This window comes from Solanum pennellii, chromosome 8 (assembly GCF_001406875.1).
Source record: "Solanum pennellii chromosome 8, SPENNV200".
Classification (NCBI taxonomy): domain Eukaryota; kingdom Viridiplantae; phylum Streptophyta; class Magnoliopsida; order Solanales; family Solanaceae; genus Solanum; species Solanum pennellii.
Genome location: NC_028644.1, coordinates 69,916,440 through 69,929,916, shown reverse-complemented (window position 1 = coordinate 69,929,916; position 13,477 = coordinate 69,916,440). Strand labels below are relative to the sequence as shown.

The window sequence follows — 13,477 nt, the reverse complement described above, 5'->3', positions numbered from 1 at the left end:
GGGGGGAGGCGGAAATCTTGGTAAGGTAATTTTGGGAAGGTGATTTTTTGGGGGAAAGGAGTCATGCATTGGGAAGGTAATTTCTGCTTTACCTTGGTAAGGTAAATATTGCCTTTTTAATATTTTAATGTATAAAATTTAATTAGTATCATTTGAGATAAAAAAAAGGGATTTTTGTAATTTAATACATCAGTAGGGAATTAATGAAATTAAATAAATTAAAGTAGTGTATTTTAGTAATTTTTTCAAAAAAAATTGACACTGGTTTTCAGCACACAAGGCTGGGCCTAATAATGAGTTTGGCCCATTATCACTAATAGAGGCTAGGTGGCAGCCGGGCGGGTTCACTATATTGTAGTGTGAGTTTTTCGAAATTCTATATTGTTCGTCTAGATCGTATATATTTATTAAGAAATTTATTAAATATTTATATATATTTGATTGTAAATTTAGTTTTTACATTGGTTAAGCAAGGTTATCGCAGGAATATATAATTTTTAAATTTTAAATTCGTTTTAATGACATGGCAAAAGTTTATACTGTATTATATGCTCAATACTAAAATTGTTTCAGAAAAAATCTGAAGAATTGAACCAAATTCATTATCAGGTCAATGTTTTCCTAATTTCATTCTATTTTTCTTTCACATGGAAATTAAGAGCTTTACTAAAATAAAAACCGTATTTTGATTGTTATTAAGAAAAATACAGCAAATCAAAAGGTCATTGGTTCAAATCCGATAAAATTCTTTTCACTCTCTATTTATTTTCTTACCTTGTTGTACCGAGACGCTAGCTAATATGAGGAAGCGCAAGGGGTTCAACTAAACCTCCTCAAAAAACTAAACAATATACTATACATAATACAAATCATTCAATTAAAAACTTCACATTTTCCATATAACTGAATTATCAAACCATGAAAAAAGTATACAAAATCCAATAACAAAAACTATATATATGCAAAATTAGTTGCATATATTCATAGTGAGAATATAGGTACCTATACTAAGTTCATAGCGACTTCACAAAGTAACAACATCACTATGTATTCACTGATTTAAAATTTTAATGTATGTGTACAATAATACATACAATTATTCAATTGCAAATAGGGCAATGAATCAAACCATTCTCATTACACTCAGGACATCTCTCCTTAACATCCCCATTCACAACTTTGCAACTCCCTCCACAATCAAAACATGGCACAAACCTAGCACCCCCACACCCTTCACATCCTAACCTCCCCAGACCCCTCTCCACCCTAGCCCAATTCAATATCCTCCCGAGTTTCTTCGTCTCGTTCAGGTGCACCACTTCCTCCACTCCACCAATGTACCTCCCCTTCACAAACAACCTCGGTACTCCCGCCTCCTCCCCATCTCCAACCAACTCCTTCAGCTCCTGACGAAACTCGCCATGCAATGCCACGTCACGCTCGTCGAAAACCACCCTATGTGATTCCAAAATTAACCTCAATTTATTACAATCCTCAAACGTACGACGCACGCCACCTAGCGACGTCGTGTAGATGACCAATGAGTCATCGCCACGTGGCGGGCACTTTTCGGGGTAGTCACTTAAAGGGTTAAACTTTATAAAATTTGGAACTTTCCCTTCTTTTTCCCTTTCCATTTTGTCCCTCAACAAAAATATATTCTCTTTTACTGGCTTGTACCCTTCATCAGAGTGAGTCCTTTGATGTTCTACTTCCCCATTATGAACAACAATTTGTGTATCATTTTTTTTATTGAATTGTTGGAATTTTTTATTTTCCTCATTTTTCTTGATCACTTCATTGTTCTTTTTAGCATCTTTTGATGATAATTTGGATTCAAGTTCTTCAAGGGTATGAAAGGAAAAACTCTTTCTTGGTATTTTTCTTTTTGGTGAACCGTCGCCGTCTTCTGCCGCCTCTGATGGCGGCGGAGGCGGCGCCGGTAGGGCAAGGAGGGGTTTTTTAGGTGATTTTTGTGGTGGTGGATTTTGTAGAGTGGGTTTTAAATCTTCTAAAGCTTTGCTAACTTCATCCCATGATTTTGGAGAATCGTCAATAGAAGTGTTGAGTTTTTCAAGAATTGGCTGTGCTACTTTTATTGGCTTCTCATCTTCGTCTAGCTCGTCTTGATCCAACTCATTTTCTTCTATCTGTTTTTAATATAAATATATTATGTCAAATTAAATCATCAAAATAATAAATTAAATTTAAAAATATACATAAAATTATTAAGTCTTTCAAATTAAAAAACATCACACTATAGTCCATATGCACATAAATCAATGTTCTTTTTTAAAATTCTAGTCCACTAACGTTTAATTTGGGACAACAATTGTATTTATAAATGCTTTAACATAGTAATATCTTTTAGGAAATGAAACAAATATCAAATTTTTAGGGATTATTCAATACAATACAAAATTAACTAGAATATCTATATATACATAAAAGTTATATATTGTATGCGACGTTTTAAGCTTAATATAGGCAAAACCTTTACAATAACAAATACTCCTTCCGCTCCAAATTATCTGTTGTATTTCTTATTTACACGTTTTAAAAAAATATTAAAGAGATTTTTGAACCTTGTACCTTTATTTATGTATTAAGATATAATAATCTCTCTTCCATTAAATATTTATTCTTGTGAATTATTTATAGTCTTAAAAAACAGTAACTATTAAAGATAAAACGAGAAACTAATTATATCTTGAGACACCTATTTTTAAAAATCACGATAAATAATTTGAGATAAAGGGAGCAATGTTCAATTGTTATTAGTTTATCACTCCTATTCTTTTGTGTTTGAAAGTTGATAAGTTGTAAACTAACAGTACCTTGTTGTTTGCACTTTTGAGCCATGGTTCTTCAATGGAGTTGATATCGAAGACGGCGAAGCTCGTCGGCGGAGGACGGTAGACGTCGATGGCAACCTTTATTCTCTTTGATGAGGCACAACCCATACTTGACAAAATTTACTATGAATTTCAATGAAATATGTTTTTTTTTTAAAGCTTTTTCTAAGTTATGCTATGGAACTAACTTAGGAGGAGTACATATGGATATAGTTTGGTATTTTAAATATGATGTATGTGGTGTTTGGTATTGCCAATTGGTATTTAGACAACCAATTAAGAATTTAGACAAGATTTTGGATGAATGGATCTTGAGAGGACACGTGGCATATATATATTATTATTGTTACTCTTCATCTATTATCCTTAACCATGAGAAAATAAAATGAATTGAAAAGTAATATAACTCTAATTGTGGATGGAACTTAGGGTGTGTTTGAATTTTGATATAAAGAGAAATGTTTTTTTTTTTCATAATGAAAATATGAAAGTAAAATTCCTAAGCAACATTCTCAGCTGATTTTCCCTTCTTTTGCTTATATTATATTAAAATAATACTATAATTTCTTCTTATATATAAATATCAGAAAACAAATAAATAACTCAAATTTTTTCAAGTAAATATTTTTCTCTTACCAAAAAACTTGCCTACACTTTGGATAGATAATAAAAAACTTATGCATGTTTCATTTCTATGGTTCAATTATTATATATTTAATACATTTTTCATTATAAATATAAAATCTACGAAACTCAATCCGCTCCTACCACCTCAAATTTTTGCCCTTGTTAGATAAAGTAGGCATTGAAATAGTGCTAAATTTGGGATGTGGTGGCAAAGGGACACAAGAGGGCCATCCTGTTATAATGGTATTTGGACTTTATGTGATTAAATAAATATTTTGGAATATAGCACCTAACCACAAATATACTACTTTCTTTTAGTGTCATTTAGATTTTAGACCACATAAACAAAATGTCAAAATTATCATATGGCCTACTTTATTTTCTTCAATCAATATCAACCAGAAACATTATTTATCCATAACATTAATGGTTGCAAATGTGTAATATAATGTAACGCAATAACTATCAATATTATACACCCACCTCTATTACAACACGCAATGACTTCTAAGTTCTTCGAACATCGAGCTTATAGTCTAAAAGTATATATATATATACACACATTAAGTCTAAGTGAATCGATAGGCGAGAGGTGTAAGCACCGCGAGGTGTGAAGCGATCTCGTACTAAACGAAATGACTTTCACTTTCCATAACGCTTAACCATAGGAGTTGAATAAATTGATTATAATACAAAACTATCTAAAAATTATAATCGGTTCTTCATTTTTTTTTTATAAAAAACTCTTTTGGTCATTAATTAAGAACTAATTTGACTATTAGTAAAGGCTACTGATAGTTAATTTAGCCTTTGACCACAGAGCTACAGACTAGTTGGATGAAGTAAACGATAGAGCAAGAAATAATAAAATTCTATTTTTCAACCCCGAAAAAATAACTATAGTCATGAAGTTTCAAACTCTACCTATGAAACACAGAGTCATTTTCCAGCCCCTGTAATGCAAAAAACAATTACTGGCTCAAAAGTTTCAAAATTCATGTGAAATTCAATGATAATAAGCACGATTTATCAACTAGTGTTATGAAGTTTCAAATTCCACGATTGTCATAATATTTCACCGGTGGTATTTGAAACGCCATGACAATGACTATTTTTCAGAGACGGAGCCGAAAAGCATGTAAAATCATAGAAGGTTTTGTTTAGTGTTTCCAGAAAGAAACCAAATGCCTCAAATTAGAGAACATCTGTATTAGCCAAGAGAGCAGGCATAATACTGCATGTAACCAAAAGTTAAACCAGTTTACCCAAAAGAACATGTCTCCTAGTGTTTTAAGTTGCTTCAAATATAGTTTACTGCATGTAACCGAAATCCAAAACTAAACTAAGCCTTCGACTCCATTTTCTTGATGGCTTGTTCAACTCCAGGAATATTCTTCTTGAAAGTTGCCCATTGCTCAGCTGTCAAACTTATCCCTGCAGGGGACACAATAATTATCAGAAGAAGTGGTCCTATTGTTATTTTTACCCTTTGCGATTTCATCTTTGGATGAATTCAGGGGGAAAAGGATTACGAAGTGGGGAACCGAACTCTCACTAACAAGGTGAAAATTCCGATAGTGGAACTCAGAGGAATATAATATAACATCTTATAGAACAGCATAAAGTATCATAAATCCGACACTTGTTAGTTTCAAATGAAGAATCAAGCACCTACTTCTAACAAAAAGCCCTTCTTGGCATCCCAAACATATCATCAGTACCATCATCATCCGTATCATTCATTGGCTAAGTCTAACATCGCTTATGATTAATAAAAGAGAAAAGCAGAGAGGTACCAGCACCAGCAGTAGTAGTTGTACATTCAACAAAAGATCAGAAAGCAAAATATCTAGGTGGTCCAATAAATGGCCCATAAGTTCCTTGCAGATAACCAGTCTAACCTTTTCCCCTCAAAAAACTTTTTTGGTTGTTGTGTGTGGTCAGGAACACTTATTGGATGCTTTAAACAAATGCTGGTCTCAAGATTAATAACTGATGTTTTCTTACTAAGCAAATGGAGTCCAGAAAAAATGAAGAAGAAATCTCAAGATCTTTCATTTTTTACTTCCGAAAATTGTATCTTCTGATTAAGCTAGTTCCCAACATGATATAATTAGCTATGGGACCACTGTTAATTCCATATGATGGAGTTGAATAACATATGGATAGAGGAACATAGAGGTGGCAAAAAACTTCATTGCAGACGGTGGTGGACATGTTGTTAAGATGGACAAAGATAGAGATGAAATGACAGATAATATCAAGTAGATGGGAAACAAACTAAAAGGTTCCTTTTGAATCAGCTAAAACCACCAGACAATGCAAGAAAGTAGCCATCTCTTTGAATAAACAACTAAAAGAGCAGAATGTAGATAGCTTTCGAGACACCATACAACAATATTCCCCGAAGTGGCTTTAAAAAAAAAAGGGCAGAAGCACTCGCTCTAGGACTTATTTTATTTTTCATATAAACTGCCAAAAAATAGGAAGAAATGCTCAAGGTGATAGAAAGTGATAGAAACCTTTAAATTCTTCTTTATTGAACACAAAGTGATAGAAAGTGCTTATAATCAGCGAAATTCTGTTCTTGTTATTATTGTCTCTTGACTTTATCAAGTGACAGCAGTAGAGGAGGCCAATAAAATCATGTTTAGGTGACATGAAATTCCTTTTATTTTTTTGGGGGGGGAGAGGGAGAAGAGAGATAATTGAACACTAATATGAAAACTGTTTGCAAGTGAATTCATCCGTAAAGGGCATAAAAGCACACATGTATCAAGGTCGTGGTACAACAAGCTAATTATACCTTTTAAGAGATAAACTTTGGGCAAAGAGAATATAAACAAAAAGCCAGCAAGTGATAAAATTCTTCAGTGAAGTTCTTTCTGCCCCATATAACATAGGAAATGCAATTCAGAGCAGGATTATGATGGATGACTAATAGCTGAACATTTTAAGACCAAGCAATACAGAAATGTACTTTTTCTCGTTGTAGTGATCCAAACCACAAGCATGGCACGATTTAACTTCTCAGTGCATAAAGAATTTGCTTTACATCTATGATTTAAAGTTTTTCAACAGACTTCATTTCTAACTATAGCAATCAGCCAATCACTTAAGCTTATTTCAAATGAGAAAACACAAACTTTTGTATGCAAATTCATGATAAAAAATCTAATAAAATGATTATTACCTTTAGAAGTAGGCAACTCCTTGCCCTCTTTGCTGTAGTACTCTCTTATCGACACCAGAGTTTTTCCCCTAAAGTCAGTAACAGTCACTCTTCTCTTTTGCGACAACTACATTGAATTCCCAGAAAAACATCAAGAATATATTTTTTTTATCAACCCAAAAGAGGGACATCGAGATACATTAGCTCAGCAGCAATAAAGCAACAGAAAACAATAAACATTTCACATCACATTATGATAAGCCCTAATAAGTACTCTAATGACCGAGTTCCAAGTACTAGGATTAATGCATCAGTTCCATCATGTCAGCCAATATAGATTTTCAAGCTCTTCTTATATTTATCTTTCTTCTATTAACTATTAATCAATCATTTTTGTTTTTGTAAGAAAACAAGATAATCCCCTCCATCATCTTCCAAGTACAAGTAAGCAAAAACTCATAAAGTTGATCACTTTCTCATCTTGCAGGGACTTTTTAAGTGCTTTAAATTTAAAATTTTCATAAATCATAATCCAAATAGAAAATTGTTTAGTTCAACAAAAAGAAAAAAAACAAATCTTTCTTCTTCCATGTGTAATCGGTTGTTGTACACACACTGATCGGATTAGAAATGAGTTTAAAATGTCCAAATGACAATCGAAACCAAGTACAAGGGGCCTCCTGGATCATTCCGCCAAACAGATAATAACCAAAACTACAACAGTAAAGAGAATTTCAGAAAGCAGAATTACAGCAGTTATAAGAACTCACTCGGCAAACGATGAGATCGCCTTCATCATCATACTCCTTATCACCGCTGCTTTTCACTTTGCCGTCCTCTTCTTCTTCATCATTCTCCTCCTCCTCCTCCTCCTTCACTTCATCAGCAGCATTTGCTTCACGTTTTGCTTGTTCTTCAGCAAGGAACTTCTCCACCACCTGCCGGACAAATTTCTTCCGGGTCGGTTCGGATAGGTCAAGACCTAGCTTTTCTGAAGCCATTCTTCGGATTTTTTGCTCCGAAACTTCTTCCAGGTTAGAGGTTTTGAGGATATCAAGTACCGTTTCTTCGATTCCATTGGAAGTTTCAGAATCCATTTCGGAGAAAGTTGTGGAATTTCAAAAGGTTTTTTGGCAGGGGCGGAATTTAGCTCAATTGGGGAAGTAGATGAAAACACTCACTCTATTTAGGTTTTTATGAGTAGTAACCTTTACATTTATTGCATATTTCCGTTTATTTTTATTTGTCTATTATATTATTTTGGTCACAAATAACTATTCCACATTTAAAAATGAGCCATACCTCAATTAGAAAATGACTATAATTAATACTAATATGAATAAATTAGAAATTATGTGATCTTAATTTTTTAAATTAAACAAATAAAAATGAATATTTTGCATTTAGATAGTGGAACATAAAATGGAAAGGGAGTACCAAATACTCTATCATTCTAATTTTTTATTTATATAGTTTTACCCCTTAGTTAAAGGAGAAATTCACTTTAATCTTCAAATATTATTCGATAAATTGTTATTCCACTCTATATCATTTTTAAAATTAGTATTGTCTTTCAACAAAAAGCCGACCTACGTAAGTTCTCCCCCAAAAATTTAATAGATGGATCCAAGTGTACTTGTTTTGCAAAGTGCAAACTAACGACGACATAGTTAGTATAATCTCATGGGTAAAGTCTTGACTAGTAGCAAACTAAGGGCCCGTTTGGATGTGCTTAATATAAACAGCTTTAAAAAAGTACTTTTAAAAGTGCTGAAACTTATTTTTAAAATAAGCAGTTATGCGTTTGAATAAAAGTGCTGAAGTTGCTATGCCAAACGTGAAAAGGGAAAAATGGAAGAAAGAGATGTTAGGGTTATGTGGGTAATTTGGAGAGTGTATAAAAATATTAAGGGCAAAAAGATAAAAATGTGGTCAACTTAAAACAGCTTATAAGCTAAAAAAAAAAAGCACCCCTACCCCAGCTTTTAACTTTTGGCTTAAAATACGTTTTTTTTTAACTTAAATAAGTTATTTTGAGTATTGCCAAACAGCTAAATAAGTCAAAAACCAGCTTTTAAGTCAGTTTGACCAACTTTTAAGCTGAGCCAAACAGGCTCTAAGTAGTATAGTTGGAAATAAAACAACATAGTTCATCTTGATTACAATTGCTAACACAAATAACCATTTGGGATTTGTATAAATACACACAATTCAAGTTTTTATCAACAAAAAATCTATAGAGAGACAAGGAAACTGCCAAGTTAGTAGATTAAACTCCATGCTCAGCCAAACTACCTCCAATCTCTTGAAATTACATTCCAACAGTTAGCTCTTCGATCTCTTCGTTCCGTTCTTTTTCGTGCTGCAAAGTTTGATATAAGATGAAAAGCATAAGTTATGAGTTTACTAGCTTTGAAGTTCTCTCAAGTACTTGAGAGCTCGTAACAGTATAATAATGGACTAAGACGAACTTGAATGGAGCGACATGGACATAGACTCCAACTTGCTTGGGATTGAGTAGTAGTTTTTGACGTTTTTAAGTCATTTAGGCTATGCTTAGACAATCAGTAGAATGAAGTAGCAGCGCGTTTAATCCAAACATTGTTTCACGGCTGCTTGTGTGAGATTTGGTTATCGTTCAGATCTTCTGATATGATATGACAGATTACAACAATAATAACATATCCAGTGAAATCCCACGGGTAGGTCTGGGGAGGGTAGAGTGCATGCATAACCTTATCCCTACCTCGTGAAGGTAGAGAGGCTATTTCAGGAAGACCCTCGGCTAGAGTAATGACTATTTCCATTTTATCATTCCGCTATCCATCAGCAAGTATCTTGTACTAATAATTTCAAGTTAAACTCCTCATTATATCACCAGACAGTCGACAATTGCTAAGCACAAAGAGATGAAAAGAGCGGAAATAGACTAAATAGATATTTACCTTGATTGAACCTCAACGTCAGTTCCGACAGAACTAACTCTACCTCCTTTCCCAGAGACAACTTCATCCATGCTTTGTCCAAACCTTTTGTACCTACCACCAGAAGCAACAAACGCAGGGCACGGCCTGTAAGCCTTGATCGGCCACCAACCAAACCCTGGAATTGTTGCAATCCCTCCTTGTATCCGTCCTTCGCCATTACAACCACTTTCAATCTCCAATCTCCCACAACCCTTACATGCTCTGTAAACACATCAAATTCAATTCATTAACATTGCAGAATATGTTCGTTTATATCAGCAACCACTTGAATGAAATAGCGTAAAACAAAATCATAGTCAAGACTGAAACACATTCTATGGTTTGAAAGGAACTACGATCTCTCAAGACTGAAACATCTAATCCAAGTATATTTTTTTGATAACAAGGGATAGAAACCCCCTCTCCTGTGCAATAGGTCACAAACCAACACAGGAGAGGTAACCAATTTGTCCAACTTAAGCGAGAGTTTCGTTAACTGTTCATTCAATATTAAGCTTTTGGACCAAATAGTAGCACAAATGAACTTGATAATTGAGAGAGACGTCTGTTGTAAAGACGATAATTATACACCAAGCTTTGAACAGTATGTCACTGGTCCTCTGTAATTTATGGATAATCAAAAAGGTAAAAGAGACAAAGGTCTGTTCTAAGACAAAAATTAATAAATAAAAAGTATCACATCTCTAGCAATATAAATTTCTAACACTTGTTAACATTCCAGATGCAAAGGCTTTACCTGCAAAATTTCCCAAAAGGGGATAATTTTCAAGAAATGAAATTTTGCAGACAGAAAAATTGAGCATACCCGGGAGGTAAAACTGAACTAGATTCTTCATTTATCGAAGCTGGAAGGACATCGTCACTAGACCCAGTTTCTTTTTCTTCTTCTTCTACAAGTGGAGTTGAAGAAGTTGAAGAAGAACAGAGAAAGGGCAACGTAGACCACTTTTTGTTTGTGAAAAAGAGTTGTTTGTGAGATAAAATTTGCAACTTTTGGGATGGTAGTGTTGGGACGGAGAGAAAGACGGAGCTGCTACCGCCGGTGGCCATGCTGGTGGCGGTGATCATCTTCTCAGCCACTCTGCTCCGCTGTGCTCAGTCCCCGGAACCTTATGGCTGGTGATAATGTTTGTTATTGGACATCATTTTGACACCAAGGAAAAGGGAAAACAAAAAAAATCTTTTTTTTTTTTGAAAAAAAGAAAATAATAATTGACCTATGGAATATATTTTTTATTTTCAGTAAACAACTATATTATATTAGTTCGAAAAGATAACATTTGTACCACGTTCTTTGCTACACAAGAAAAGTATAGTTACTATTGTCTCTTATGTGAAGATTAAAGATGACATATAGTTTTCATTTTGGTACTCCTTTAGGGTCGTTAATCCGGAAAAATACTTCGAAGATGAACCTGTTATCTGATGCAATAGTCAAGAACTCTTGACGATAGGATTACCTGTTATCTGATGCAATAGTCAAGAACTCTTGACGATAGGTTTACGCGTAGCTTCTGATACAAAGACAGACCAAAAACATTTTGGACATTTTCACTTTGTCAAACTGTGCATGTGTATTGCCAAGAAAATTAGCAAGGCCAAAAATTCATGGCAAGAAACTAGTGATATCTAACTATCAAACGATGGAAAAAGGAAGCAGGAACTACATAAAAATAATTTTATGGAGATTCCCGGGGAAGTCAATTCTACTATAAACGATCGCTATACCACTTTCCAATTTTCAAAAGAATAATCAATCTTCTTCACAGTTTGTCTTCTTTAATCCTATCCCTGCACAGCTTGTTGCCCAGCACCTCCATGAATGAGCATCACTGAGCAGTGATGATGGACCATGTACCATCTCCCATTATGGAGTTCAAACACGTTAGTCACAGTACCTGATCCCATATTAAGATAAGCTTTCATAGTCACCCAAGCCGAATCTGTCATCACTCTTGCCTTCACGTCTCTAATTTCAAAATCAACATTCTGCTCCCAGTTAAAAGCCAGTTGCCAGCTACCAATGACTGCATTGTGACTGCATTGGCAGATACGCAACTCAACATGTGTGCTCAACGATATGTAAACACATAAAAATGAAATATGTCTCACACTAAAACATACTAGTCAGTAATTGCATTATAACTACATTGGCGAATAAATTCTAGACGTGTTGGACGATACAAGGACATGGGAAGTAAACATGTCACACAAAAACATTCAATCACTCTAGTGAACTTGCATTAGAGAGAGCTGCCAATACTTAAAGACTTTGCAATTGCTATGATGACGGTAGCATCTTAGTAGAACAAACCAATATCAAATATGGAGTTAGGGGACTTAGAACAAGCTAATTAGAGGGGGGGGGGGGGGGGGAAACAGAAAGGCATCAGGCAGATATATTTTCTAATACCCTCCCATATGGCTAATCCAATTGCAGGATTAGATGTGTGTTTGGACAGTTCTTTTTCACCTTGTCTTCTTGTTCTTTTTACAAAATTGAAGTAGCTTGACAAGCTGAAGAATGGGCCTCAAGAGTAGGTTAACTAATGGGTGGAAGAGCGTGCTTGGGATAGAACAAGAAGGATCAACACGCAACGACTGGCTAAAACAAAGTTAATGGTATTGAGGACTAATTGTGGGAAAGAAGCCTAAATACAAGTAAAGAAAAATTGTGGTATCAGGCTCACTAAGTTTGACTCAAATTACCATATGTGCAAGAATCCAAGCATCTATCCAAGACCTTAATGATATAAAACATTTGGAAACCCTCACACCAACAACATAGATAGAAGCTAAACAGAAAAACAAATATGAAAAAAGAACGAGAAAATACATCAGATCCCCCTAAACTTGGCAACACAACTTACTTTAGCACTTAAACTACACGGGTGATAAAATACCCCCTTAACATCTTTAAAGTGAATACCACTCTCACCTGCCACATCATAGCCATGTAAGCGCCACGTCACTGCCATGTGAGCACTACATCATTAATTTTTAGTCTTTTTTTTTCTTATTCACACTTTTTTAAAACATTGTTTAAAATACATTACACTAATCAATTAATTTAAAATGCATTTTAAAATCAAAATTGCCCCACCTTCTTCCACTCCACCCCCCCCCCTCTTTTTTCCACCATTTTCAGCCTTCATTGGCTTCTTTTTTCCCGGCCGTTTTCGGCCTTCAATAGTTGTTTTTTTCTTCAACATTCATCATTTTTTTTAAAAAAGAAGAAGTGCATTTATACTTTTTCTTCTTCGAACCCTCTCCTATAAATCTATCATTGGAGAATGATATTTTTTGGAAGTATTTTTTTTTAACAACTCAAATGAAAAATGAAGGTTCTATAAGAAAGTTGATAGACCCACTTTTTTTGCATATAGTATTCAAAATGGGTCACTTAAAATTCAAGGAATTTACTTTCAATTAGATGTTGGGTTTTGTGGATTGATGAATGGCTAGTGAGGTGAGAGATGAACTTGATGGAAAAATGACTTGTATGGAAGAAGAAAGGTATAAGAAGTGCTTAAATGGGGAAGACAACAAAATAAAGAGAAAACAAAAAGATTATTTATTTTCTTAAAAAAAAATTGAACCCACAAATTTCATTTACCTTTAAACAAGAAATTTCACATTTATTTATAAATTAACTTATAGAAAAATTAAAAACTATTAGTTAAATTTTGGCCAATAAAAAAAGGTCACGTGTATGATATAAACCATTCAATTTTTTTAAAAACTATTTCACGTGCTTTTACTCACTTTGCACGTCATCTCTTAGGGTGACATTTAATCACTTCAAAATTGTTAAGTACTTAAGTAAGTTTTAGCGG

At 34.1% G+C, this 13,477-nt stretch overlaps 4 protein-coding genes across 4 annotated transcripts in view; all 4 read right to left on the bottom strand.

Moving 5' to 3' along the window:
- Positions 1-872: 872 nt before the first annotated feature.
- Positions 873-3,446, bottom strand: LOC107029086 (glutaredoxin domain-containing cysteine-rich protein 1). The gene is made up of 2 exons (XM_015230396.2): positions 2,838-3,446; positions 873-2,150 (listed from the first exon to the last, which is right to left on the bottom strand). The coding sequence occupies exons 1-2, from the start codon at positions 2,961-2,963 to the stop codon at positions 1,101-1,103; spliced, it is 1,176 nt and encodes a 391-aa protein (XP_015085882.1). The 5' UTR covers positions 2,964-3,446; the 3' UTR covers positions 873-1,100.
- Positions 3,447-4,598: 1,152 nt separating this feature from the next.
- Positions 4,599-7,852, bottom strand: LOC107026772 (RNA polymerase II transcriptional coactivator KELP). The gene is made up of 3 exons (XM_015227855.2): positions 7,425-7,852; positions 6,676-6,781; positions 4,599-4,916 (listed from the first exon to the last, which is right to left on the bottom strand). Exons 1-3 carry the CDS (start codon positions 7,749-7,751, stop codon positions 4,825-4,827), a joined length of 525 nt encoding a protein of 174 aa, XP_015083341.1. The 5' UTR covers positions 7,752-7,852; the 3' UTR covers positions 4,599-4,824.
- Positions 7,853-8,783: 931 nt separating this feature from the next.
- LOC107028854 lies at positions 8,784-10,827 on the bottom strand. The gene is made up of 3 exons (XM_015230075.2): positions 10,447-10,827; positions 9,600-9,842; positions 8,784-9,016 (listed from the first exon to the last, which is right to left on the bottom strand). The coding sequence occupies exons 1-3, from the start codon at positions 10,707-10,709 to the stop codon at positions 8,980-8,982; spliced, it is 543 nt and encodes a 180-aa protein (XP_015085561.1). The 5' UTR covers positions 10,710-10,827; the 3' UTR covers positions 8,784-8,979.
- Positions 10,828-11,064: 237 nt separating this feature from the next.
- LOC107028853 (F-box protein SKIP8-like) overlaps positions 11,065-13,477 on the bottom strand; it is a 6,398-nt gene continuing 3,985 nt past the window's right edge. The window contains exon 3 of the mRNA XM_015230074.2: positions 11,065-11,679. Coding sequence (XP_015085560.1) covers positions 11,427-11,679 — 253 coding nt within the window. The 3' untranslated portion in view covers positions 11,065-11,426. The remainder of the gene's footprint in view (positions 11,680-13,477) is intronic.